Here is a 23,594-nt window from a genome sequence, read left to right on the forward strand (position 1 = left end):
TCTGCTTTTTGCCTATACTCTTGTAAACATTTCTCGTACATAAATCAGTGCAGGTGTCTTCTAAACATTGTAAATGTATCCACCTTTACCACTTAGTCTGGTAGCTTGTTCCACATGCTGTGTGGAAAAACTTGCCTCTCAGCTCCACTTTAAATTTCCCCTTTCACCTTTAATCTATAGCCTCTGTTTTAGACTCCCCTACCCTTGGAAAAAGACTGACAATTCATCTTATTTAGGATCCTCTTGATTTTATAACCTCGGTCTCTTCTGCTCTAAGGAAAACAGTCCCTGGCTATCCCATTTCTTCTTACAGCCCAAGTCACCTGAAACTGGTAAAATACTGGTGAATCTTTTCCAAACTCTTTCTGTCTTATGACATCTTTTGTGTAGCTATGTGACCAGAACCTCACACAATAACCTCACCATCATCTTGAACAGTTGATATAAGACAAGCTAATTTCTGTAATCAATCCCCTGACAGATGCCAAACACCTTCTTCCTCACCCTGTCTTTGTATGTCATCACTTTCAGGGAATTATGTACTTGTACCAGTCTCCCATTCTCCATTTGAAAGAAAATCCTAGCGTATCCAATCTCTGTATTACTGAAGTCCTCCAGTCCTTATGAACCTTTTATGTACCCTCTCTATATTCTTTCTCTAACATCTAGAATTGCTTATAATATTTGCAGGTGCAATCTCACCACTATCTTGGAGAGCTGTATCACAGGCCTCCAACACCACCCTCGTCTCCTTCCAGCAAGCCAAATTTATATCCAATTGGCCACTCTGTGATCTCACCTTCTGTTCACACCTACCACATAGAACCTTGTCAAGACAACGTCCACCATTCTGCCCTCACCAATATTCTTGGTCATAACTTCAAAACATACATTAAATTTATAAGATGTGATTTCCACTGTGTATTGCAGTCATTCTTTCCAAATACAGATAAAGCCTGTTTCTCAGAATCCCTTCCAGTAAAGTTCTTACCACTGATGTTAGGCTCATCAGCCTACTGTTTCCTGGCTGGTCCTCGGTGTGCTCCTGGCAGAGAACCTCACCTGGTCCCTTAACACCAGCCCTATAGCTAAGAAAGCCCAGCAGCGCCTCTACTTCCTGCGAAGGCTGAGGAAAGTCCATCTCCCACCCTGCATCCTCACTACATTCTACAGAGGATGTATTGAGATGTATTGAGAGCATCCTGTGCGGTTGTATCACTGCCTGGTTTGGAAACTACCACTTCGGACTACAAGACCCTGCAGAGGATAGTGAAGGCAGCTGAAAAGAAGATTGGGGAATCTCTTCCTAGCATGAACGACATCTACTACACTCAATGCAGGCAGAAAGCAATAAACATTGCAAAAGATTCCACACATTCTGCATATAAACTGTTCTCCCTTCTGCCTTCTGGTAGGAGGTACCAAAGCACTCGGGCCCTTATGTCCACAGAGGGAAACAGCTTTTTCCAAGCTATCAGACTCTTAAATTCCAAGTACAGATGAGAATAGTGTGCAATGGATTTTCAGTGTATACATCTTAATACCTTAATATTTTAATGTGTTAACTGTTTTCCTAACTTATATCTATGTAAATAAGCTCCTTGGTCCTGGAGAAATGCTATCTCGTCCAACTGTGCGAGCATGGTATGAACGATAAATAAAGTTGACTTGACTCGACTTGGTCCTTACAGATCTATAAATAAAGGCAATACATTGCCATCCTCAATGTTCTGCTACCTTTCCTCTAATATAGAAAGATTTTTAAAAATCATGGCCAGGGCCTCTGTAATTTCTCCTGTTTCCTGTTATGCCCCAATCCCTAGGGATTTATCCATCTCTATGAACCTCTTCTTTTAATGTTGATATATTTCAGGATATCATTTCTTTTTTTTCCAAATTCTCTCACTTCCATAGATTTATAATGACTGTAGTGTTATCAACTCGACAGGCCAGAAGTCGAGATTATTAGGCTTTAATCACTATAAACTCAGTCCTAGCTTACATGCTGTTGGCCTGATTCCAAAGTAGTACTGAGGGATGGGATTTGGCAATATCACCTTTATTAGGGATCATGGAGAGGGAGGAGTTACAGTATTGGGGTGGGCCAACCAGTACAATGACTGCAGTAGAGTGTTCCACCACACACAACCCTTCTTTTGAAACAAAGTCCAGTGAGGTGAAGTATCAGAGTCCATTCAGAGTCTATTTATAGATTCAGCCTGTCTGGTGATTTTGTCCGTCGAACTGATCACTCCAGTGTCAACTGCAGTGTTGCTGCGATTCAGATAGCTGAACAGAATCAGTTAGGGCTGGTTTGGAGTTGGGGCGGTGCGGCAGGTGCCAATGGTGGGGTTAGATCCTTAACTGTGTGTTAGTCGTGGAGAAGGGGAGGAGTGCTGGTCAATCGACCATGTTTGGTTCAGCGAGTGCCTCAGTGGGGGGGGGGGGGGGGGGGGGGGGGGCTGCCTAAGCCAGATCCCAGACAGAGACAGTGTCTCTCTGAACATCCTGGTACTCCAAGTAAGCATACTGGCGGTTCGCATGGAAGAGGTGGACTTTCTCGACCGGGGGTAGGGGGGGGGGGGGTCTGCTTTGTAGGTTCTGGTATATCTCTGGAGTAGCACAGCTCCTGGGGTCGTTAGCAAGACTGGTAGTATTGTTCCCGAAACTGACATCCTGGGGAAGGAGAGTAATTTTAATGCGGTGTTGTATTTGTGGCCATACAAAGGAGGGACCTTGTGGCATGAAGCATCTCTGGTAGGACCTCTTGCCACTGGGAGATGGTCAGCCCTTTGACTTGAGTGCTAGGAGGACTGCCTCCAAATGGTGCTGTTCTCCCTTTCCATATGGCTATACCCTTGGGGGTTATAGCTGGTGGTCCTACTTGTGGCTATGTTTTGGCCAGCAGGTATTGGCGCAACTCACACATAAATAAGGACCCCTGGTCACTGCAAATGCAACTCAAAAGTCCGAAGAGCGTAAAGAGGATACAAGGGATTTGATGACAGTGGCTGTAGACTATGGCTATCCTGTGTTTCTCTCTGCTCTTTACTACCACCACCGCCAGTGCTCTTTAAGGGCTGTTGTTGGGGTCTATGATGCCCTCTTCCAGGAGTCACTTAAGGCTTCTTCAGGTGCATTCACCGCTAAGAATGTGCATAAAGAAGAGGAAGCGGCCACCTGAAGGGACAGCTGCACTGGGATGCGCATCTGAGCGCAGTCCAGCTCCTGTTCCTTGGGTTGTCAAGTTAGGATGGCTGGCTCTCAGCTTGGGGACATCCCAAATGGAATCTCCCCATACTGATCGCTCTGCCCCCCAACGGGGGAGAAGGGGGCTGGAGCGGCCGGTGGGGGAGAAGGGGGCTGGGGCGGCCGGCGGGTGAGTACAGGGGCTGCAGCGGCCGGCAGGGGAGAAGGGGGCTGGAGCGGCCGGCGGGGGAGAAGGGGCTGGAGCGGCCAGCGGCGGAGAAGGGGGCTGGAGCGGCCAGCGGGTGAGTACGGCACTCGAGTTGGGAACCGGCATTGTTTCAGCCAGCCCCCTTCTCCCCTGCTGGCCGCTCCAGCCCCCTTCTCCCCTGCCGGCCGCTCCAGCCCCCTTCTCCCCCGCCTACCACTCTAGCCCTGCAGTCCCTGTGCTGACAGCCCAGCCAGCTGCCCCTGCCATGACATCATGCGCAGGAGGGAAGGGGCAGCTGGGAGAGGAGCTGTCAGGTGCTCACCAGCTGACTGTCATTCCAAATGCAGCCGCTTTTAGGTGGCTGCATTCAGATGGCTGGGGAGGCCACTGTGCTGTGGCGATTATCCCTCTCAGAGGAGGGTTACAATGTTCGGCTTGCAGGTGCCTCGTGCACATTCACGTGGCCTCCCACCAGCTGCATATTGCAAAATATGTGGCTTTACAAGCTGGGCAATTATCCACGTGAAAGTGCCTTTAATCTCAGACTTGATAAAGGTTCTGTCCCCGGGACTGTATCGCTTGCTCTTAGTTGCCACTGGCTTACAGTCAGGAGTGAGGTTTTCGAACAGGGGGGCAGTGGGACCTGAAGAGTTGCTCTATTCGGGAAAATGGGCAGGTGGTTTAAAAATTGATTATTATGGACAATAGGCGAAGGTGGGGTCTATCACATTCCATCAGAACACTTTTAAGTTGGCAATGGAAGTCAAGCCCCAGTATGACCAGTGCAGAGTTGTGGCATCATGAGCAATTTAACATTCTTGTACTTGGTGCCACCATGGCTATTGTTACTGTGCAGCTCCCTTGGATTTTGGTCGAATGGGACTTGGGGGCCAACAAGATTTTATACTTAACTAGGGTCACTGTGAGGGAGCAATGCTGTACCATACCTGGGTACATGAAGCTTCCAGTGCTTCCCATGTAAAACAAGCAGTTCGTAATGCAGCCATTTACCTCAATGTCCATAGTAGACTTTGCTAATTGGTGTGGGCTGCTCTGATCCAAAACAATGGATGTCAGCGTCAGTTGGTTGTCTGATTCGCTGCTATTGTATACCTCAAAAATGGCTGCCTCCATGATTTACACACAGACGCCACCGGAAATGAACCCAGAAGTGACATTGACTCTGGCCGACATGCTTGGGCCCTCGTCATGCTGTTTACTGCGACCAGAAGTGGGGTCGGAAGTGACACAGTCCAAGATGGCCATGGTGTTGTCTGCACAGGACACTGCAAGGGGAAGGTCTGATCCTACATACCCGTGCGTAGTTTCCTTTTCTTCCACAGCTGGAACAGGTCACGCTTCTTGCAGGGAAGATTTTCCGCAGGTGCTTTGCCTGGCCGCAGTAATAGCACTTCGGTTGCTTGGCGATAGCGGCTGAAGTTTTCGACTTCGTGTTCCAAGATAACACCAGGTCCTGTGCTACTCCAGAGATATACCAGAACCCACAAAGCATACCCCCCCCCCCCCCACCCCGGTCGAAAAAGTCCACCTCTTCCATGCGAAACGCCAGTATGCTTACTTGGAGTACCAGGATGGTCAGAGAGATACTGTCTCTGTCTGGGACCTGGTTTATGCAGGCCCCCACCCCCCCCCAAATGAGGCACTCGCTGAACCAACCATGGTTGATTGACCAGCATTCCTCCCCTTCCCCACGACTAACAGACACAGTCAAGGATCTAACCCCACCATCGGCACCTGCTGCTCTGCCCCAACTCCAACCCACACCCCCCACTTGGCAGCCATGCGGCCGGTGGAGTAAACCTCTGCATTCAGTTGGGCCGTCTCTAGTGCCTTTGCGACCCTGCAAGGTCCAATCACCCTTCTCCAGGAGCCTTTGCCTGATATGACCAGACCTGAGGCTGGCAACACAGGTGCCCCTGATCAGTTCCTCCTGGTAGATGGCTGCCATAATGTTAGTGCAGCCAGATGCTTGCCCAGTTCCCACAAGGCTCTAATATATTTATCTAGTGACTCACCAGGTGCTTGTCGATGGCTGTCCAGAAGGTATCTGGCATAGATCACGTTCTTCATGGCCAGATACTGCCTCTGCAGGAGCCCCATAGCAGATGAGTAAGTCTCACCGTCTCTAATCATGTATAAGATGCAGTGGCCGACCTGTGCCTACAGTAGGTCTCTTTTATCAACCTCGCCTCGGATGTCATGTCGTCTCATGAAGGCTTTCAGGCAGTGCAGCCACTGATCGAATTTTACGGAGGCCTCTGGACCCTTGGGGTCAGTGTTCAGTTACTCTGCTTGAATATCCTTGTCCATGGCATGTAGTTATAATGATTAAATTGTAGCATGTGGTGCACTGTTAGCCAGAATCAGACATGCACAAGGTAAAGACTGTATAACAGGCTTTAATCCACCAAGACTTCCACAGAGCCAGGCTGGCTGTAGTTGCAGTAACTGTGAGTGAGCTTCGGAAGGCCAGCACAGGGTTATATCCCAGAGGATGATTGACACCCGACCGTGTAGGGCTTGATCCATTCAGGCCGACTGATTGAGAGCTGGCCAAGTATTGTCCTGTCCCCTTACACATTTGCAGGTACAGATGTTGCCCACTGCTGTAGGCCGGTGGTGTACCACCACAATCATCCCTTTCTTTAAAATTGTCTGGGGTGGGGGGCGGGGTGCAGTAACAAGGAATCATACCCACGATACAACATACAATATTTACAGGTTGAGATGATCTGGCAGCCACTGGGGTCTCTGTGACCGTCATAGGACTGGCTCCTGGTCACTGGTCGGAGGGGGAGGGGCTGGCGCCAGGGGTCTGTATGACTGGTGTGGAGCTGCACGGAGGGGTGGCCGGGGGAGGGGGGCCCAGGGTCGACGTATGAGGGTCGTATTGGATGGGTGGCAGGGCAGGTTCATCTCCCAGGGCTGAAGCGGGCCACTGGTGGTCAAGGAGGTCCTGCGCTGAAGGATGGCGTGGTATGGTAAGTGCTCCTGCTAGTGCCAGGTCCCTGGTTGAGACGGTGTCCTCCCTGCCACTGCCAAACCTAACGTAGGCGTAGTTGTGGTTAGCATGTAGGAGGAAGACGTGCTCGACTAGGGCTTCAGTCTTATGTGTCCGTATGTGCTTATGCAGGAGCACCGGTCCCGGGGATGTGAACCATGCTGGGAGGGACATTCCAGTTGCCGACTTCCTGGGGAAAGAGAACAGACGTTCATGAGGGGTCTCATTGGTAGCCGTGCACCAATGCCGAATGGCATGGAGCACCTCGGGCAGGGCGTCCTGCCAGTACTCAACAGCCCACCCTTTTGACTTGAGAGCCAGTAGGACAGCCTTCCAGACCACCACGTTTTTGCGTTCTACTTGCCCATTGCCTCTCGGGTTATAGCTTGTCATGCAACTGGTCGCGATTCCCCTTGCCGTCAGGTACTGGTGCAGCTCATCACTCATGAAACTAGAGCCCCCGGTCGCTATGGATGAAAGCGGGATAGCCAAACATGGTGAAGATCTGCCCCAGGGCCCTGATGACGGTGGCCATGGAGGTGTCCAGGCAAGGGATAGCGAAAGGGAAGCGTGAGTACTCGTCCACTACTGTGAGCAAGTAGACGTTTCGGTTCGTGGAAGGCAGGGGCCCTTTGAAGTCCATGCCGAGATGCTTGAAGGGTTGAGTAGCCTTTACAACATAGGCCTGGGGCAGGCAGAAGAAATGGGGTTTACACTCCGCGCAGACCCGGCAGGCCTCAGTCATGCCCCTGACATCCCTGATGGTATATGGCAAGTTCCGGGACTTAATGAAGTGGTACAACCTGGTGACACCCGGGTGGCAGAAGAACTCATGCAATGCCTGCAGCCTGTCATCGTGCACAGGTGTGAGAGAGGGCATCGGGGGAGTCGTTAAACTTCCTGGGGCAGTACTGGATGTCGTAGCTGTAGGTTGCCAGCTCAACTCTCCAGTGGAGGATCTTGTCATTCTTGATCTTGCTCTTGTGGATAGTGGTAAACATGAATGCCATGGCCTGCTGGTCCACGAGCAGGGTGAATCTCCTGCCGGCCAGGTAGTGGCACCAATGGCAGACAGCTTCCACAATCGCCTGCACCTCCTTTTCAATGGCAGAATGCCCTAGCTCAGAGCCATGGAGGGTCTTAGAGAAGAAAGTGATAGGGCGCCCCTCTTGGTTGAGGGTAGCGGAGAGGGTTACCTCAGAGGCATCGCTTTCCACCTGGAAGGGGGTGTCCTCATCCACAGCCTGCATCGTGGCGTCCGCGATGTCTTGCCTGATGCAGGTGAAGGCTGCTTGCACCTCGGGTGGGAAGGGAAAAGTTGTAGCTTGGGCCAGTGGGTGGACCTTTTCCGAGAAGCGAGGAACCCACTGCAAGTAATAAGAGAATAGGCCAAGGCATCTGCGGAGGGCCTTTAGCATGGGGGGGGGGGGGCGGGGGGGAAAGAGGTAACTCCATTAATGGGCGCATTCTTTCTGGATCTGGGCCGATGACCCCACGGACTACGATGTACCCCAGGATGGCGAGGCGGGTGGTGCTAAACACACACTTATCCTTGTTGTAAGTGAGGTGCAGCTCCCCGGCTGCCTGGAGGAATTTCTCCAGGTTAGCATTGTGGTCCTGCTGGTCACGGCCGCAGATAGTGACATTATCCAGATACGGGAACGTCGCCTTCAGCTTGTGCCGGTCTCCCTCTGGAAGATGGAGGACCCCATTCGTGACCCCAAAGGGAACTTGGCAGAATTGGTACAGAGGTCCGTCCGCCTCAAAGGCAGTGTAGGGTTTGTCCTTCAGGTGGATGGGGATTTGGTGATATGCCGACTTCAGGTCAATCATGGAGAAAACCCCGTAGCGGGCTATTTCATTGACCATGTTGGCGATCCTCGGCAGGGGGTAGGTGTCCAGTTGGGTGTACTGATTAATAGTCTGGCTGTAATCCACAACCATCCTCGGCTTAATTCCTCCTTTGATCTCCAGGACTTGGGCTCTCCAAGGGTTGTTACTGGGCTCTATGACACCTTCTGTCAGGAGTCACCACAGCTTCACCTTGAAGTCTCTGTCTGCGGCGCAATAGCGCCTACTTCTGGTGCTGATCAGCTTGCAGCCTAGCGCAAGATGTGGGAAGAGCGCCGGTGGGGTGATGCATAGTGTGGAGAGGCCGCAGGTTGGCCTGGGCTGGTAGGTTGGTGTTCTGTGTAACGTGAGTGGAGGTTGGGGCCCCCCGAAGGCAAGGGTGACACTCTGCACGTGGCACTGGAAATCTAGGCTCAGGAGGATTGGGGTGCAGAGTTTGGGCATGACCAGGAGTCTGAACCCTGTGTAAGTCTCCCCTCCCACAGTTATATTGGCTGAGCAGCGCCTGAGGGTACCAACAGTCTTATCCTTGGCAGCGAGGGCGATTGAGCAGGTGGTGGGGTGGACTTTTAATCTCAGGGAGTGGGCCACGCTCAGGTGAATGAAGCTCTCGTTGTTGCCACAGTCAAATGGCATTTTGTTACATGCCCATTGACTTGCACGTCCATCATAGAGCGCCCAAGGTTGAGAGGGATGTCCCTGGTCAGCATGGTGGCAGCCTGCACCATCTCGGAGTTAGAGTTGTCGCTCTCCGGTTGTGCACAGTGATTTATGGCTTCTGGAGGCATGGGGAGCGTCAGTAGGGCAGCCTCATCATCAGCAATGTTGACCATGTTGACATCAGTTGTGGGCTGTGGCGTGCAGTAGCCAATGGCACCCAGAGGCGTGGGGAGCGTCGGTAGGGCAGCCTGGTCATTGCCCGTGTTGACCATGTCGTTCTCATCGTCGTCGGGGGCACTCTGTGTCAGCTGCTGCCTGGCCCAAGATGGCAGCAGCCACGTGGGGGCCCGTTGCGTGGCTGGACTCCTTCCCTAGCTGTGTTCGTTGCACTGGAGGGAATGACGTCATCCGGCCGGCAGCGGTGATGTCATTACATCAGCCGGAAGTGACTTCACCCCATGAGCCGGAAGTGATGTCGCTGTAGTTCTCGGCGAGCGGTGCTGGTGAGGGTGAGGGCTGGTCCAGGTGCTTGTGGGGCCGGATGCTGCACCATCAAAGTCAGGAAGGCAGAAATTGTAGCGGGGACAATGGCACCACCCGGCATGCGCACGTGGAGGGGTTCGTGGGGGAGGTCATAGAGGGCCGCTGAGCTGCCAGCTGGTTTTGCGAGGCACACTTTAGCGAAGTGGCCTTTCTTGCCTCATTGGGAACAGAAGTGGTTCCTAGCCGGGCAGTTTTGGCACAATCATCGGTCTGACCAACACCAGGACCCATAGGGACACCGGGCACCTGCCACAGCAACGTTTTCCTCCCTAGTTTGAGCTGGGGCTGCAGCTGCAGTGTGAGAGGGCCATGAGGGAGCCTGGGGGGAACCTGGAATCGAAGGCTTCAATGTGCAGGGCTGTCGCTTCCAGGGTTTGGACCACTTCCACTGTCTTGATTAGGGTGTAGATATTGTTTTCAAGCAGCTTCTGCTGGATGGCTCTTGAGTGTAGCCCTTGGACGAAGGGTCAGCCTCTCAACCTCCTCTGCGCCTACTCCAGTTCAGCCAGACATGGTCGGGCCAATTCTCGCACGTGTCCCAGTTAAGACACAGCCATCTCCCCAGGTTGCTGGGCTCGGGTGTTGAGGAGGTACCTTGCACAGACAACATTCATGGGGGGGCTTGTACAAGTTCTCGAGAGTGTCCATTGCGCTCTTGTACATGGAGCAGCCTTTGGTTGCCTGGAAGGCGTGGTGGCCCAGCTTTGACCAGAGTAGGTCCAGCCTCTTCCGATCTGAATCCAGGATGCCACCTTCGTGTGCCTCGATGATTGCTTTGACCGCATGCTGCCAGATCTCAAAGCGTGTCTGGGCTCGACTTTGAGGGTCCCTGCACTCAGTTGTTGTTCCATGGCAGCCGTGGGAAAATTTTGTGCATTAAATTGTGATGGGCTGTTAGCCAGAATCAGATACACTCAAGGTAAAGACTATACAACAGGCTTTAATCCAGAAAGACTTTGACAGAACCAGGCTGGCCTCGTAGCTGCAGTAACTGTGAGTGAGCTTTGGGAGGCCAACACAGGCTTATAACCCAGAGGGTGATTGACACCTGCCTGGGTGGGGCTTGATCCCTTCAGGCCGACTGATTGACAGCCGGCCAGATGTTGTCTTGTCCCCTTACACTCCTGCAGGTACAGAGGTTTCACTCTGCAGTAGGCCAGCGGTACACTTCTGCAGGTACAGATGTTTCCCCCTGCAGTAGGCTGGTGTTGTACCACCACATAGCACGATCAATTAGACCTGACAGGCCAGAAGCCATATCTTACATGACCCAATTCCAAGGCAGTACTAGGAGAGGGGGATTGGATGATACCAGCTTTATTAGGGATCCTGGAGGGGGAGGAGTTACAGCACTGGGGGAAAGCCAACCAGTACAATGACTGCAGTTCACTGTTCTTCTACAATGACCACAAAGATCCTTAAGAGATTCTGTTCTCTTCCTCATTACCATTTTGCTCTTAATCTATTTTCCAAATTTCCTCATATTCTCCTTTATCTTATTTGCCAAGATTATCTTGTATCCCTTCATGCCCTTCCGATTTCCTTCTACATCACTTATATCAAGGCATTCACTTGATTCTCACTGACTATACCTGACATATAGCTCTTTTATTCCTGGCCAGATCCTCAATATACCTTGTTAGCCAGGGTTCTCTAATCCTGCCAGCCTTGCCTTGGAACAGGAAAATGTTGGCCATTTACTCTTTTGATCTTTTTACAAGCCTTCTTTTGCCAGCCATTTCTTTACCTGCTAACAACCTCTTCCAATCAACCATTGCAAGATCCCGTTTAATGTCATAATTATTAGCCTTGCCACAATTTAGGATTTTAACTTGTGACTAGTTCTATCTCTTTCTATAATCATTTTATAATTAATAGAATTAAAAGTTATTGGCCCAAAAGTATTCCTTTATTTCAGCTACTTGTTCTGCCTCAATTAAAAATTCGAGATTCAATTTATTATCATAGTAATGAAACAGTGTCATATTACACAAAATTTATTTTCCTGCTGCAAGACAGACAGATTGGCCACTGACTAGAATTGCCTAAGCACCTCTTACAATCTTACAGTCAGAGAGAAGCAAAAGAGAGACCCCCACCCCCCTCCCCCATGAATCTGAGTGTATGCAGATTCACCTCCAGCACTTCCACAGCCCCTGCAACTACAGAGTGCAGTCCAAAAAATTGGCAACACAAGCTCCAGATCCGAACAACCAACGTGGTCAGGAACCCTTCAGCACCCTTGGCACCTCTTCAAATCCCAGTCCTGATACCTGGTACTCCTCCAGCCAGTTCGAGCCAGTCTCTGGAAGTCCACAGCTCGGCACAAGACTCCCAACAGCAGTCTCCAGCAGACCACAGCTTCCAAGGGATCCTCGCCTTGTTGCCAGCAGCCCTCTACATACACTGGTCCCTCAGCCGCAGAGCTCCCTCACTGGTCCGCTGCCATGGTCACGGTCCCCATGGGTCATCTCCTCTGCTTCTCCTTTTTAGATGGGGGATGATCTTCTCATCCTCTGGTGCCCTGCTCCAGTCCTCCGCTTCCCCAGAGTCTGCAGCCCCTTGTGGCTGCTGACGATTAATAGGTGCCACCATCGGCTCCCTCAACGGGCCGTTCAAAGCCCATGAGGAGCCAATGGCAGTCGACTGGGAGGCTGGACCCCGTAGGAGCACTGCAACACCACTTCTTTGCTCCCCGTGGTCTGCCGCCACAGTGGCTCTGGCAGTGCCACCATCTTACATGCAGGTTTTCACAAAAAAGGAGGTAAAGTATTGCCCCTATCTCTACATTTTAATATTCAGGAGCTTAAGTATGGAAGCAAACAAATATTTTTGATTATTTTTGTTTTCATCTCAATGGTCTCCAATGAAGAATATTATAGGTGGTGGAAACCTAGAGTATAGGAAGCAGGTCAGCTTTTGAAGTCTGGCAGACATGTCTAATTCGTTAGATTTGGTTATTGAGTTTATATCCGAAACATTCCCAAAATAAGTCCAGGTTCCAGATTTAATCAATTCAGTGGCTGATGACTTCAAAGGCCACTCCATAAAACTTATCAAACTGGGCAGAAACCTATAAGTGTCTAGAGACACACAGGAGAATGCAGATGCTGGTATCTGGAGCAACAAATGATCAGCAGGTGGAACTCAATGCATCAAGCAACATCAGTGGGAGAAAAAGACTGGAACGTTGACAATTCCTTTTCTCCCACTGATGCTGCTCCATCCACTGAGTTCTTCCAACAGAATGTTGGTTTCTAGAAGTTGTCTGATCTTTTACTGTAGTTTCATCTCCTCCAACCAAATAAATCAACATAAATTAAAGTTGTATTAAGCTGGTCCCTAATAATAAAAAAAAACCCCAAAACTCTGAAATTATCAATTTTTTAAAATACAATACCAACTAGTAAATAGTCCAATGGCCCTCAGGGACATGAATCTATATCGCTATAAAGAGTACTCCATAATAAAAAGATTTACATGTGTCACTCTGAGGAGCTGAAGGAAATCACTGCTCCCACTCTGATGGTCGTTAACAACTCTTTATATTCAAATTCTGCGCGCCCCTATAAGGGCAGCATGAGCTCAGTCATCTGGTGCATTGTGATGTCATAATCGCTGACCAGGGCATGCGCTGAAAGTGATGCTGGAGCCAAGAAGAAACCCCTGACGACGCCATCTCCTAATGGCTGCCCCGCCACATGGCAATACAATTGGGGCCGGTTCACCATTAGGCTGTGCGCTGCCACAAAACCCACCCCCACCCCCCCAGAACCGGCTACGTGTCCTGTCGCTTGGGCGGTCGACCCCGACATTTGGATACAGCCGCCTGGACCGGTTGAGATGAGTCTAAGTGGGCAGCTTTCAAACGGTCCACGGTAAAAAATTCCTCCTGCCCCCCACGTCTGAAGTAAAAGACCACCCGACCACCAGAGAACATTGTATGGCCCCTCATAAGGCCGCTGCAGTCGTGCTCTCTGTGGTCCCCATCTGACAAAGACGAATAGTGCCACATCGAGTTCTTTGGGCCGATGAGACGGTTGGGTGTCATGGTGCGACGGGAATGGTGGGGTCAGGTTGCCCAGGCATTTTCGGAGGTCAGTGAGCCGCTCACCTTCGCTGTGCATGGCCTCCGCTTGCGGGCCAAAGAATTCCCCTGGCATGGAGAGTGGTGTGCCGTAGACCATTTCAGCTGACAAGGATTGCAGGTCCTCCTTGGGCACTGTTCTGATTCCGAGGAGGACCCAGGGCAACTCGTCCTCCCAGTCGGGGCCAGAAAGGCTGGCCATCAGGGCGGACTTTAAGTGGTGATGGAACCTCTCTACCAACCCTTTAGACTGCGGGAGGTAGGCTGTGGTGTGGTACAGTGTAACTCCTAAAAGCCTTGCCAGCTGTGACCATAGAGCAGAAGTAAATTGAATGCCCTGTCGCTCGTAATATGCGCCAGCATGCTGAAACGAGCAATCCATTGGCCGACCAGGGCTCTAGCACACGTATCTGCTGATGCTTCACGGACCGGGATGCTTCTGGCCACCTGGTAGCTCGGTCCACTATGCTGAATAGGTACCGCGACTCCCTGGACAAGGGGCCCACGACATTTACGTGGATATGTTGGAACCTTTGTGGTGCTGGGTTGAAATGTTGGACAGGGGCCTGCATGGGCCTGTGGACTTTGGAGTTCTGGCATCGGACACAGTTGCAGTCTAGTGCTGTGACCTCCTTCTTGAGGCTGTGCCAGACGAATCACTGAGCCACCAAGTGGACGGTGGTCTTTACTGAGAGGTGGGTGAGATCATGGATGGAACTGATGACCCTAGCCCTCTAGTCCTGTGGAACTACCGGGCATGGTGAATCGGTGGAGGTATCGCAGAGCAGTGGCCGGGAGGAATCGGGGAGGTGGATATCCTCAAGCTGGAGCACTGATACTGCGGTGCAGAGAGCCTGGATTTCAGTGTCGCGCTGTTAGGCCTGTGCGAGCTGTGCGTAGTCAAGACCGGGAGCTAGCATGCTGATGGTTGGGCGGGAGAGCATGTCAACGACTACATTGTCTTTACCCGCCCTGTGCCAGTTGTCCATTGTGAATTCACAGATGTAGGACAGGCGGTGCTATTGCCTGGCTGACCACAGGTCCTTGGCCATGATAGTGCTTGGGTGAAGGGCTTGTGGTTTGTAAAGATGGTAAAAGTCCTGCCCTTTAGGAAATATTGAAAATGGCGGATGGCCACATACAGCGCCAGGAGCTCCCGGTCAAACGCACTGTATTTGAGTTTGGGAGGCCACAACTGCCTGTTGAAAAAGGCTAGTGGGAGTCACTGTCCGTCCAGCCACTGCTCGAGCACCCGTCCGACCACCATGGCGGAAGCATTGACCGATAGCGTCGTGTGTGCTTCCGGGCGTGGGTGCACTAACAAATTTGCCTCAACGAGGGCCTGCTTCGTCACTGTGAAAGCTTCATCTGCCCCCCCCACCGACCAGGCCAAAGTCTTCTCCTTTGACACTATCAGTGCAAACAGAGGGCACATGATGCGGGTGGCTTTGGGGATGATCGATGGTAAAAGTTCACCATCCCCACAAATTCCTGTCGCCCTTTGAGGGAAGAGGGCTTAGGAAAATGTTGGATGGCTGCCACCTTCTCCGATGCCGGAGCTGCCCCAGATGCTGTTATGGTGTGCCCCAGGAACTGCAAAGTTTGTTTCCCGAACTTGCATTTGGCCTTGTTGACCGTGAGGCCAAATTCTGCCAGCCGGGTGAACAGGGTATGGAGTTGGGCCTTGTGCTCTTTGTGAGTGTGGCTAGCTACCAGGATGTCATCTAGGTAGTAAAGACAAAGGCCAAATCCCTACCCATTGCATCCATGAGGCACTGGAATATCTGGGCGGCGTTCTTCAGGCCGAATGGCTTGTGGAGAAACTTGAACAGGCTGAAGGGGGTTATAATGGTGGTCTTTCCAATGTAATTGGGCTGGACCAAGATCTGGTGATATCTGCGCACCAGATCGACTTTTGAAAAGAACCGCGTGCCATGGAAGTTGGCTGCGAAGTCTTGGATATGGGGGACTGGGTACCTGTCTGGATGTCGTGGCGTCGTTCAGCCATATGTAGTCTCCGCAGGACCTCCAACCTCCCGATGACTTTGGGACCATGTATAGCGGCGCTGACCAAACGTTGTTCGATCGCTGATCGATGCCCAACTCCTGGAGTCTGGAGAATTCCTCCTTGGCTTGCTTCAGTTTCTACAGCGGCAGCCATCTAGCCCTGGTGAGGATCAGGAGGTGGGGCCTTGTGTGGAGACCTGATGGAATACTCCATGTTGGGGAAGGCGATGTCGAAATGAGGCTCCAGGACAGCAGGGAACTCACTGAGGATCCCGGCGAATTCGTCTTTGGCAGTGGCAACTGTGGCGAACTCCGACTTGGCATCGTCTATCATGCCCAGATGCACAAAGAAGAAAGTGCGTGTGTTGAGCAGCCTCCTGCCCCTCACATGTACCAGCAGGCCGTGAGCCGTTAGGAAGTCAACCCCCAACAGCGCCGTCCTCACCGAGGCTAGGATGAACCTCCAAGTGAACTTCTCTTCCCCGATCTGTATCTGTGCCCTACGAGTGCCAAAGGTTTTGATTGTAGAGCGATTGGCACCCCGCAGGGTTGGACCGGGGGTTCGAGTCCATGTTTCCAGTGCTGTGGGGGGAAAGGACGCTCAGTTCAGCCTGTGTCAACTTGGAACAGGCAGCCTGTGGATCTGTCTTGGATGTAGAGGAGGCTGTTCATGTGGCCAATCGTTGCACCCATCAACAGCGGTTGGCCTGGTTGTTTCTCTGGTAATCGCAGGGCTGGCAGCACTTGAGGGCTTTAGCTCCCCAGCGCTGATGGTAGAAGCACCACGATGACTGGGCTTCTTCAGGCTTGCCCTTGGGGGAATCTTGTTGAAGACGGGGCACCGTCTTGGAGACCTGGCTGAGTGCTGCCTCATTATTCTGCTTAGCTCATCAGAGGGCATCCACCCGGGTTGCTGCCTTGTGGGGATCAGAGAAGTCCTCTTCAGACAGTTGGAGCCAAATGTCCTCTGGCATCTGTTCTAGAAAGATCTGTCTGAAGAGAAAGCATGGCTCATGATCCTCTACCGGTGCCAGCATCTTATCCATGAGGGCTGAGGGGCTGCGGTCCCCCAACCCGTCTAGATGTAAGAGTCTGGACATGTGCTGCTGGGGTGAGAGGCCAAACTTCCCCAGGAGCAGATTCTTGAGGGCTGTGTACTTTTCGGTCGCTGGTGGCCGATAGATGATATCGTCCACCCTTGCCGCCATGTTCTGATCGAGGGCGCCCATGACATGGTAAAACTTGGTGGTATCAGCCGTGATGTTGTGGAGGTGGAATTGTGCCTCCGCTTGGCCGAACCACGTCCATGGGTGATGTGGCCAGAAAGGGGGAAGTTTGAGGGCTACCACGTTAACCTCTGCCATGTCCATCATTGGTTGGGTCCAGAAGGTCATCTGGGCCCATTGGGGTCACCAATGTGGCACTCTGAGGAGCTGAAGTAAATCACTGCCACCACACCGATGGTCGTTAACGACTGTTTTTATTCAAATTCGGCGCGTCCCTTTAAGGGCAGCATGAGCTCAGTCACCTGGTGGATTGTGACTTCATAATTGATGCCCAGGGCGCACGCTGGAAGGGATGCTGTAGTCAAGAAGAAACCTCTGACGACGCCATCTTCTAATGGCTGTCCCGCTACATGGCGATACAAGCGAGGCTGGTTCGCCATTAGGCTATGCGCCACCACATACAATCCATTATACCTACTAAAACTTTAACAATGTAAAGAATGTTCAGTGCTGTATTTAGTTAAGTATTTAACCTAATTCAGATAAGGTATTTCTGTTATTCACAATTTTTCATGTAAATTTCAATACGAAAGAATAATAATTTAAGATGTATTCAATTTTTAAATCAAGAAAACAAATTTGGAAACAATTTGAAGGCAAGTCCTGAAGATGTTATCACTGTCTATACTAATTCCTCACTGATTTTCTTACAGTAATGCTATCACTCAATCCACCATCAAAAGAACAAAACCCATAAGTGAGTAAGACATGATGCTGAACAATCATTCAAAAATGCACTTAACATGAAAGAGCTATGCTTTAAAGGTGGTGGACACAAAATTTCTAATTATGAATGTGGTAAGAAAGAGTGGTTTGTCTTTGTCAAGTTAAAAGTTTGTAAACTTCAAACTTTTCAAGCCCAATTCAATGTTGCTGTGACCTTTCTTCAATTATGGGCATAGAATTGGCAGATGGAGATCAATCTGGAAGTGTGAGGTTTTGCACTTTGGGAGGCCAAATGTAAGGGGAAATGTAAGCACTGATGTGTTGAAGGATTTGGATCCAAGTCTATAGGTCATGGAAAGTGGCCACACAGGTACACAGAGTGGGAACAAGAGACAATGACATGCTTGCTTTCATTGGAAAGTCATGTTGCAGTTATATAGGACTTTGTTTAGACTGTACTTGTGTGCAATTCTGGTTGCCTCTATTACAGGAAGAATGTGGAGGCTTTGGAAGGAATACAAAGAAAATTCACTGGTATACTGCATGGATTAGAAGGTATGAGTTATCAGGAAAGGTTAGACAAATTTGGGTTCTTTTTTTCTGGAGCTTCACAATCTGTGGGGAGATCAGAAGGAAGTTCATTAAATCATGAGAGAGATCGAAGGGTGGACTGTAGAATCTTTTCCCCAAGGTAGAAGCATCACATATTAGAGGACATGGTTTTTAAGGAGAGGGGGAGCAAGTTTAAGAGAGATGTGCAGGGCAAATTGTTTTATAAGAGTGCTGGATGCCTGGAATGGGCATCAGGGGTAGTGGTGGATTCAGATACTACAGTAGCATTAAAGAAGCTTTGAGGTAGACACATGAAAATGGAGGAATGGATGTATCTAGCATGTTCAAGCAGTCAATTTTTAATTTTATTTGGATATCATGGACTATTTTCTCTGATGCATGAGAAACTTTTAGAAGAGATGTGAGTGGCATTTTCTTTTTACACAGAGTGGCAGGTGCTTAGAACGGACTGCGAGAGGTAAGTTGGAAACAGATACAATAATAGCGTGTATGAGTTTTATAGATAGACATATGAAAATGCAGAGAATAAAGGGATATGTATTGCATGCAAGTGGCAGTGTTTTTGTTTAAGTTGGGCATTATGTTTTGTGTAGACATTGTGAGCTGAAGAGCCTTTGCTCTACTCTTCTATATTTATATTATATCCAATATTTTCTTATTTTTATATTATGACATTTTGTTTCTCTCCCTTATACATTTATGTTTTCACATCAAATAAAATTATATATGGAAAATATAAAATTGAGTAGTGTTTATATAATGCTCCTTGTGAAATACTAAATTATATTTGGAAACTTGGAAGACAATTGAATATTTTGCTCAGGCAATTGAAAGGAAAGATACTGTGAAATGCATTTGAAAGTATATCAGAGTGACTTAGACCACAATGTTTCCACCATTTTCAAAATGGAAATAAATTTGTCTAAAAAAAAGTAATTTTTAATCCTAGCCAGAACCTAATATAGAGTAACCAGTTCAAAGAAAACTCAATGAGAAACTTTTAAGAATGTTCAAGATCATATTTTAACAAAAGGAAGACTCCCCTGGACTCTCAACATTTTATTCAATACATCAAAATAGAATTATTTAAACAAAATTGTTCTGTGAGAATATATGCATTTTATTCCCATGCTTATGTTTCCATATGTATATAATTTAAACCATTTTAAAAATGTTGATGAATTAAATATTTTAAATACTTTAAGATGATACTTTATTCAGTTTTAGATTTTTTTTCTCTTTTAGCATTATTTACAGTATGCTCTCAGAAAACCATGTGCAGGAGGGCCTGCAAATTACACATTACATGAGATCACATCTATACAGATTTTGGCATAAAATTTATGAGCGTAATTACCTTCCATGCCTGAAGATTGCTTCTAATTTTTGTGGAGTTGAACTTTGTGACATAGAGAAAGAATTATCTGATGTATATGGAGACCTGCACTCCTCCACACTACTCTCTGGGCACGTAGTTTCATCTGACTGACACTGAAACATGCGAGCCTTTTGAGAGTCAAATTGCTTGCATGTTTCAGTGTCAGTATCACTAAGTAGACCAATGTATTGATCATCTGATAATCCTACTCGATGTTTTGGGGAATGCCTAACAATAAATTCTGACGGCCTTGACAGGTTTTTCTGTTCCAGTAGGTCAACACTTTTAATGATATTTCCCAGTGTTTTCACCTCTCCTTTTATCTCTTCCTCTTTCACCTGAACATATTTTCCCTTCATTGGTGTCTTGCAATACTTCCAGCATATTCTGTAAAATATACATAAATATCTCAAAAGTTTACAATATTTGCAATATAATAATAAGAACACTAGTTCTAATGAAGGGCTGTCATCCTGAAACATAAACTCTTGTTTTGTTCTTCACAGATGATACCTGTACTGCTGAGCATTCATTGAGGAAGTAGGGAGTCTGCAGGACTTGGACAGATTGGGAGAATGGGCAAAGAAGTGGCAGATGGAATGTAACATAATGCATTTTGGTAGAAGGAATAAATAAGTAATTATTTTTTGAATGAGGAGAGAATTCAGAAAGTGGAGGTTCAAAGGCATTCCTCACTCCATGATGGGAAATAAATTCCACCCTAACTTCTTGTCTCACTACCACTATCAAACCATCATTCATTATCAGTTAAATCCTGGCACTGACTCTGATCCTTGATCAAATTCCCTTTATCAACACAATAAAGGGGAAATTGATTATGCAAATAAACTAGCATAAAATATTAAAAACAGATTTTAACAAATGAATAAAGTGGAAAAAGATAGCTGAAGTGAATGGGTAATATGGAAATGGCCAAGGGTTTGAAAGACCATTTTATGTGTACTTGCATTTTTTTAATTTGAAAGCTACAGCATGGTAGAAAGCCCTTTCCATCCATGAAACACGTGTAACCTAATTACACCCAATTAACAAATCAACCTTGTAGGTTTTGGAGGGTGGGAGGAAACTGGAGCACCCAGAGAAAACTCTCATAGGACACAGGGAAATGTACAAAGTCCTTATAGACAGTAGGAGATTCAAACCCAGGTTACTGTAACAGTGTTGCAGGGGTGGAGGACATGTCTAACACACCATAGATGTTATGGGTACAATTGTTATCACTAAAGGAGTAGTGCTGAGTCCAAATGCTGCTCACCATCTCACAATTTTTCTCTCCGTCTACCTGATCTCTTCCTCCCTTACTCTCGACGACATACTTCCAAGCCCATATTTACCCGGCTTCATGCCCCTCCCAACTCAAGGACAGGTTCTTTCATATTCCCCAGTCACAATGAAGATTCAGCCATGGTCCTATCCCTCCTATAAACAGTTAAAGGCAACATTTCAAAAATATTTCTAGCATTTTAATAGTGAGTGATACTTGCATCCAAATGATTATCAGAAAGATGCAAGTTCCTATTGAAGAGGCCAAAGGTAATATCCATGGGTACATGATCCCTAAAAGACATAAAAATGGTTTTAATTAGAGTCTGAAATTCTAAATAAGAGAGGGCTTTTGTTGTAATGCTGACAGCTCCTTTATTAGATTGTCCTCTAATACTGAGTTAAATGTGATATTATCAAGTGCTGTAGAAACCTACTGTTTCTGATTTTTAAATTTGTAATAACCTGTGGAGATTCTTTGAATGTCAGAAACTTTATATAGTATTTTTAAAATGCACATCAAAGTCAATGATAATGACTACTTTAATTATTTTTAGCAAACTAATTTTATCTTATCCATGACACCCTGAGGGACTGTGCCTGGAATCCTTGCTATACTATGGGAAGGATGCGATTAAGCTGGAGAGAAAAAATTCATAAGGATTTTGCCGGGAGAGGCTGCGTTGTCAGGAGAAGCTGGGGCTGTACCACAGAGCATGGGAGGCTGAGGGATGTCCGTAAAGAGATTTATAAAATCATGAGGGTAATAGATAGAGTGAATGGTCACAGTTTTTGTACCAGAGTTGGGAATCTAAAACTAGAGGGCATAGGTTTCAGGTGAGAGGGGAAAGATTTAAAAGGGACATGAGCAGCAAATGTTTCACACAGAGGGGGTAGATTGATTGAACTTTCAGAAGATTTGGTCAAGGAAGGTACAATTACGACATCTAAAGGACATTTGGGGAGGTTCATGGATAGGAAGGAAGATAAAAACGGTTATGGGTCAAATGCAGGCAAATGGGATTAACTCAGGAAGATGACTTGGTCAGCCAGAGATCTTGTTTCCATGATACATAATGTAATGATTCTGCAATGCAATATATATTTTAAAAAAGTCAAAGAATTATCTGTCTGAACTGGTTTAAATGATAATGAGGTACAACATGAAAGTCTGCAGACACTGTGGTTGTAGTAAAAAATAACGCTGGAGAAACTCAGAAAATCAAACAGTGTACTTTAAATAGCAAAGATAAAGATATATAACTGACATTTTGACTTGAGCCCTTCAACAAGGTACACACATGAAGATTAGGAGTCTTAATAAATACATTATTTTATAGTTCAGTACTAATTTGCTTTAATTCAATTGCATTCATCTGAATTTAATGGTTAAAAATAAGATTGAATTCTAATTAGATTATTATCCTGTTCTGATTTGAATAATTAATATTTTCCTACATATTTATGAAAATGTGTGGCACTGATTAACTCTCTGGAAGGAGAAAAATTATATGGAGACGAGGACCAAAAAAACTTCAACTTTGTACCCTATACCTCAACTAATTGCAGTAATCAGTATTTGCTTTTATGTGAACAGTGAAAGGTAGAAGAATTGGCCACTTGCTTCATCAGTGAGCAGTGATGTACTGAAATGTCTGCTTCCAACAGAGAGCTAGCACGTGAACCAGTCATTTGAACAGGGTTGCCATAGAACCATGGAAGACTACAGCATAGAGAAAACATGCCATTTGGCCCTTCTAATCTGCGCCGATCATCATTTCGCTAGTCCCACTGACCTGCTCTCATTCCATAACAACCAGACCTCTCCCATCCATATATCTATCCAATTTAACTTAAAACTCAAGATCAAGCTTATATTCTCCACATCAGATGGCAGCTCATTCCACACTCCCATCACTCTCTGAGTGAAGAACTTTCTCCTAATGTTCCCCCTAAAACTTTTCCCTTTCATCTTAAAAGTATGACCCCTCGTATTTAGCCCCCCCAATCTAAGTGGAAAAAGCTTATTCGCATCCACTCTGTCTATACCTCTCATAATCTTGTAAACCTCTATCAAATCTCCCCTCATTCTTCTACACTCCAAGGAATAAAGTCCTAACCTGTTTAATCTTTCCTTGTAACTCAACTCCTAAAGATCTGGCAACATCATAATAAATCTTCTCAGCACTCTTTCAATATTATTGATATCCTTCCTGTAATTAGGTGACCAGAACTGCACACAATATTCCAAATTTGAAACAACTTCAACTTAATTGCCATGATTCTAGAAAAATGTAGGAGATTTTATATTATTTTACTTTATTAAAATATTTTGTGATATGTGGTACAATAGTGTCTTTTCAATTGCATTTACTTGAATTTAAATTATATCAAAAATTAATTGGTTTCAAAATGTTCTTTTACTATCAGGGACAGTTAGGAATATGAAATTGAAAATCCATATAGCCAGTTCAATCTCAATGGCTGTGAGGATGCTTTTGGGGCATTGCCTCTAAGTATGCTGCCTAGTGTCTGCTCATCATTTCAAACCCAATCTTCCTTGCTATTGTCAGAGTTGCCTTGTTCAGTCCTTCATGACTGTCAAAAATGAGCAGAGTCAAGAAGCAACCATATTTAGAGAAACATAATGACTGCAGATGTTGGATTCTTGAGCATATAATTGCAGGAGGAACTCAGCTGATCAGACAGCATCCATGGTAGAAATGGTCAGTCAACATTTTAGGACTGGACACTTTATTGAGACTAAAAGGAAAGGGGTCTGTATTTATCTAATATATTTAATAGGCACCCCTCACTAGAAATTTGACACAAGGTGCAAG

The 23,594-nt window shown here is 47.4% G+C and overlaps 2 protein-coding genes and 1 long non-coding RNA gene across 6 annotated transcripts in view; 1 reads left to right on the forward strand and 2 right to left on the reverse strand.

Moving 5' to 3' along the window:
• Positions 1-5,411: 5,411 nt before the first annotated feature.
• On the reverse strand, positions 5,412-17,027 carry LOC138751250 (uncharacterized). The gene is made up of 2 exons (XM_069913305.1): positions 12,954-17,027; positions 5,412-6,609 (listed from the first exon to the last, which is right to left on the reverse strand). The coding sequence occupies exon 1, from the start codon at positions 13,940-13,942 to the stop codon at positions 13,040-13,042; it is 903 nt and encodes a 300-aa protein (XP_069769406.1). The 5' UTR covers positions 13,943-17,027; the 3' UTR covers positions 5,412-6,609; positions 12,954-13,039.
• Positions 13,104-22,062, forward strand: LOC138751251 (uncharacterized). Its single transcript, XR_011349782.1, has 3 exons — positions 13,104-13,351; positions 17,507-17,550; positions 19,977-22,062. It is a non-coding gene; the product is annotated as an uncharacterized lncRNA (long non-coding RNA).
• LOC138751247 (zona pellucida-binding protein 2-like) overlaps positions 19,202-23,594 on the reverse strand; it is a 94,857-nt gene continuing 90,464 nt past the window's right edge. For 3 of the 4 annotated variants that reach the window (XM_069913299.1, XM_069913300.1, XM_069913301.1), the window contains 2 exons: positions 20,976-21,048; positions 19,202-19,857 (listed from right to left, as the gene is read on the reverse strand). In XM_069913299.1, the coding sequence (XP_069769400.1) occupies positions 19,446-19,857; positions 20,976-21,048 (485 nt within the window). In that variant the 3' untranslated portion in view covers positions 19,202-19,445. The remainder of the gene's footprint in view (positions 19,858-20,975; positions 21,049-23,594) is intronic. The other variant, XM_069913302.1, reaches the window with a different exon arrangement.

The sequence above is a fragment of the Narcine bancroftii genome, chromosome 1, assembly GCF_036971445.1.
Source record: "Narcine bancroftii isolate sNarBan1 chromosome 1, sNarBan1.hap1, whole genome shotgun sequence".
Taxonomy (NCBI): domain Eukaryota; kingdom Metazoa; phylum Chordata; class Chondrichthyes; order Torpediniformes; family Narcinidae; genus Narcine; species Narcine bancroftii.

Coding starts and splice junctions, on each gene's coding strand:
- LOC138751250 (XM_069913305.1), bottom strand. CDS start 13,942: ATGGATTGCTCGTTTCAGCATGCTGGCGCATATTACGAGCGACAGGGC.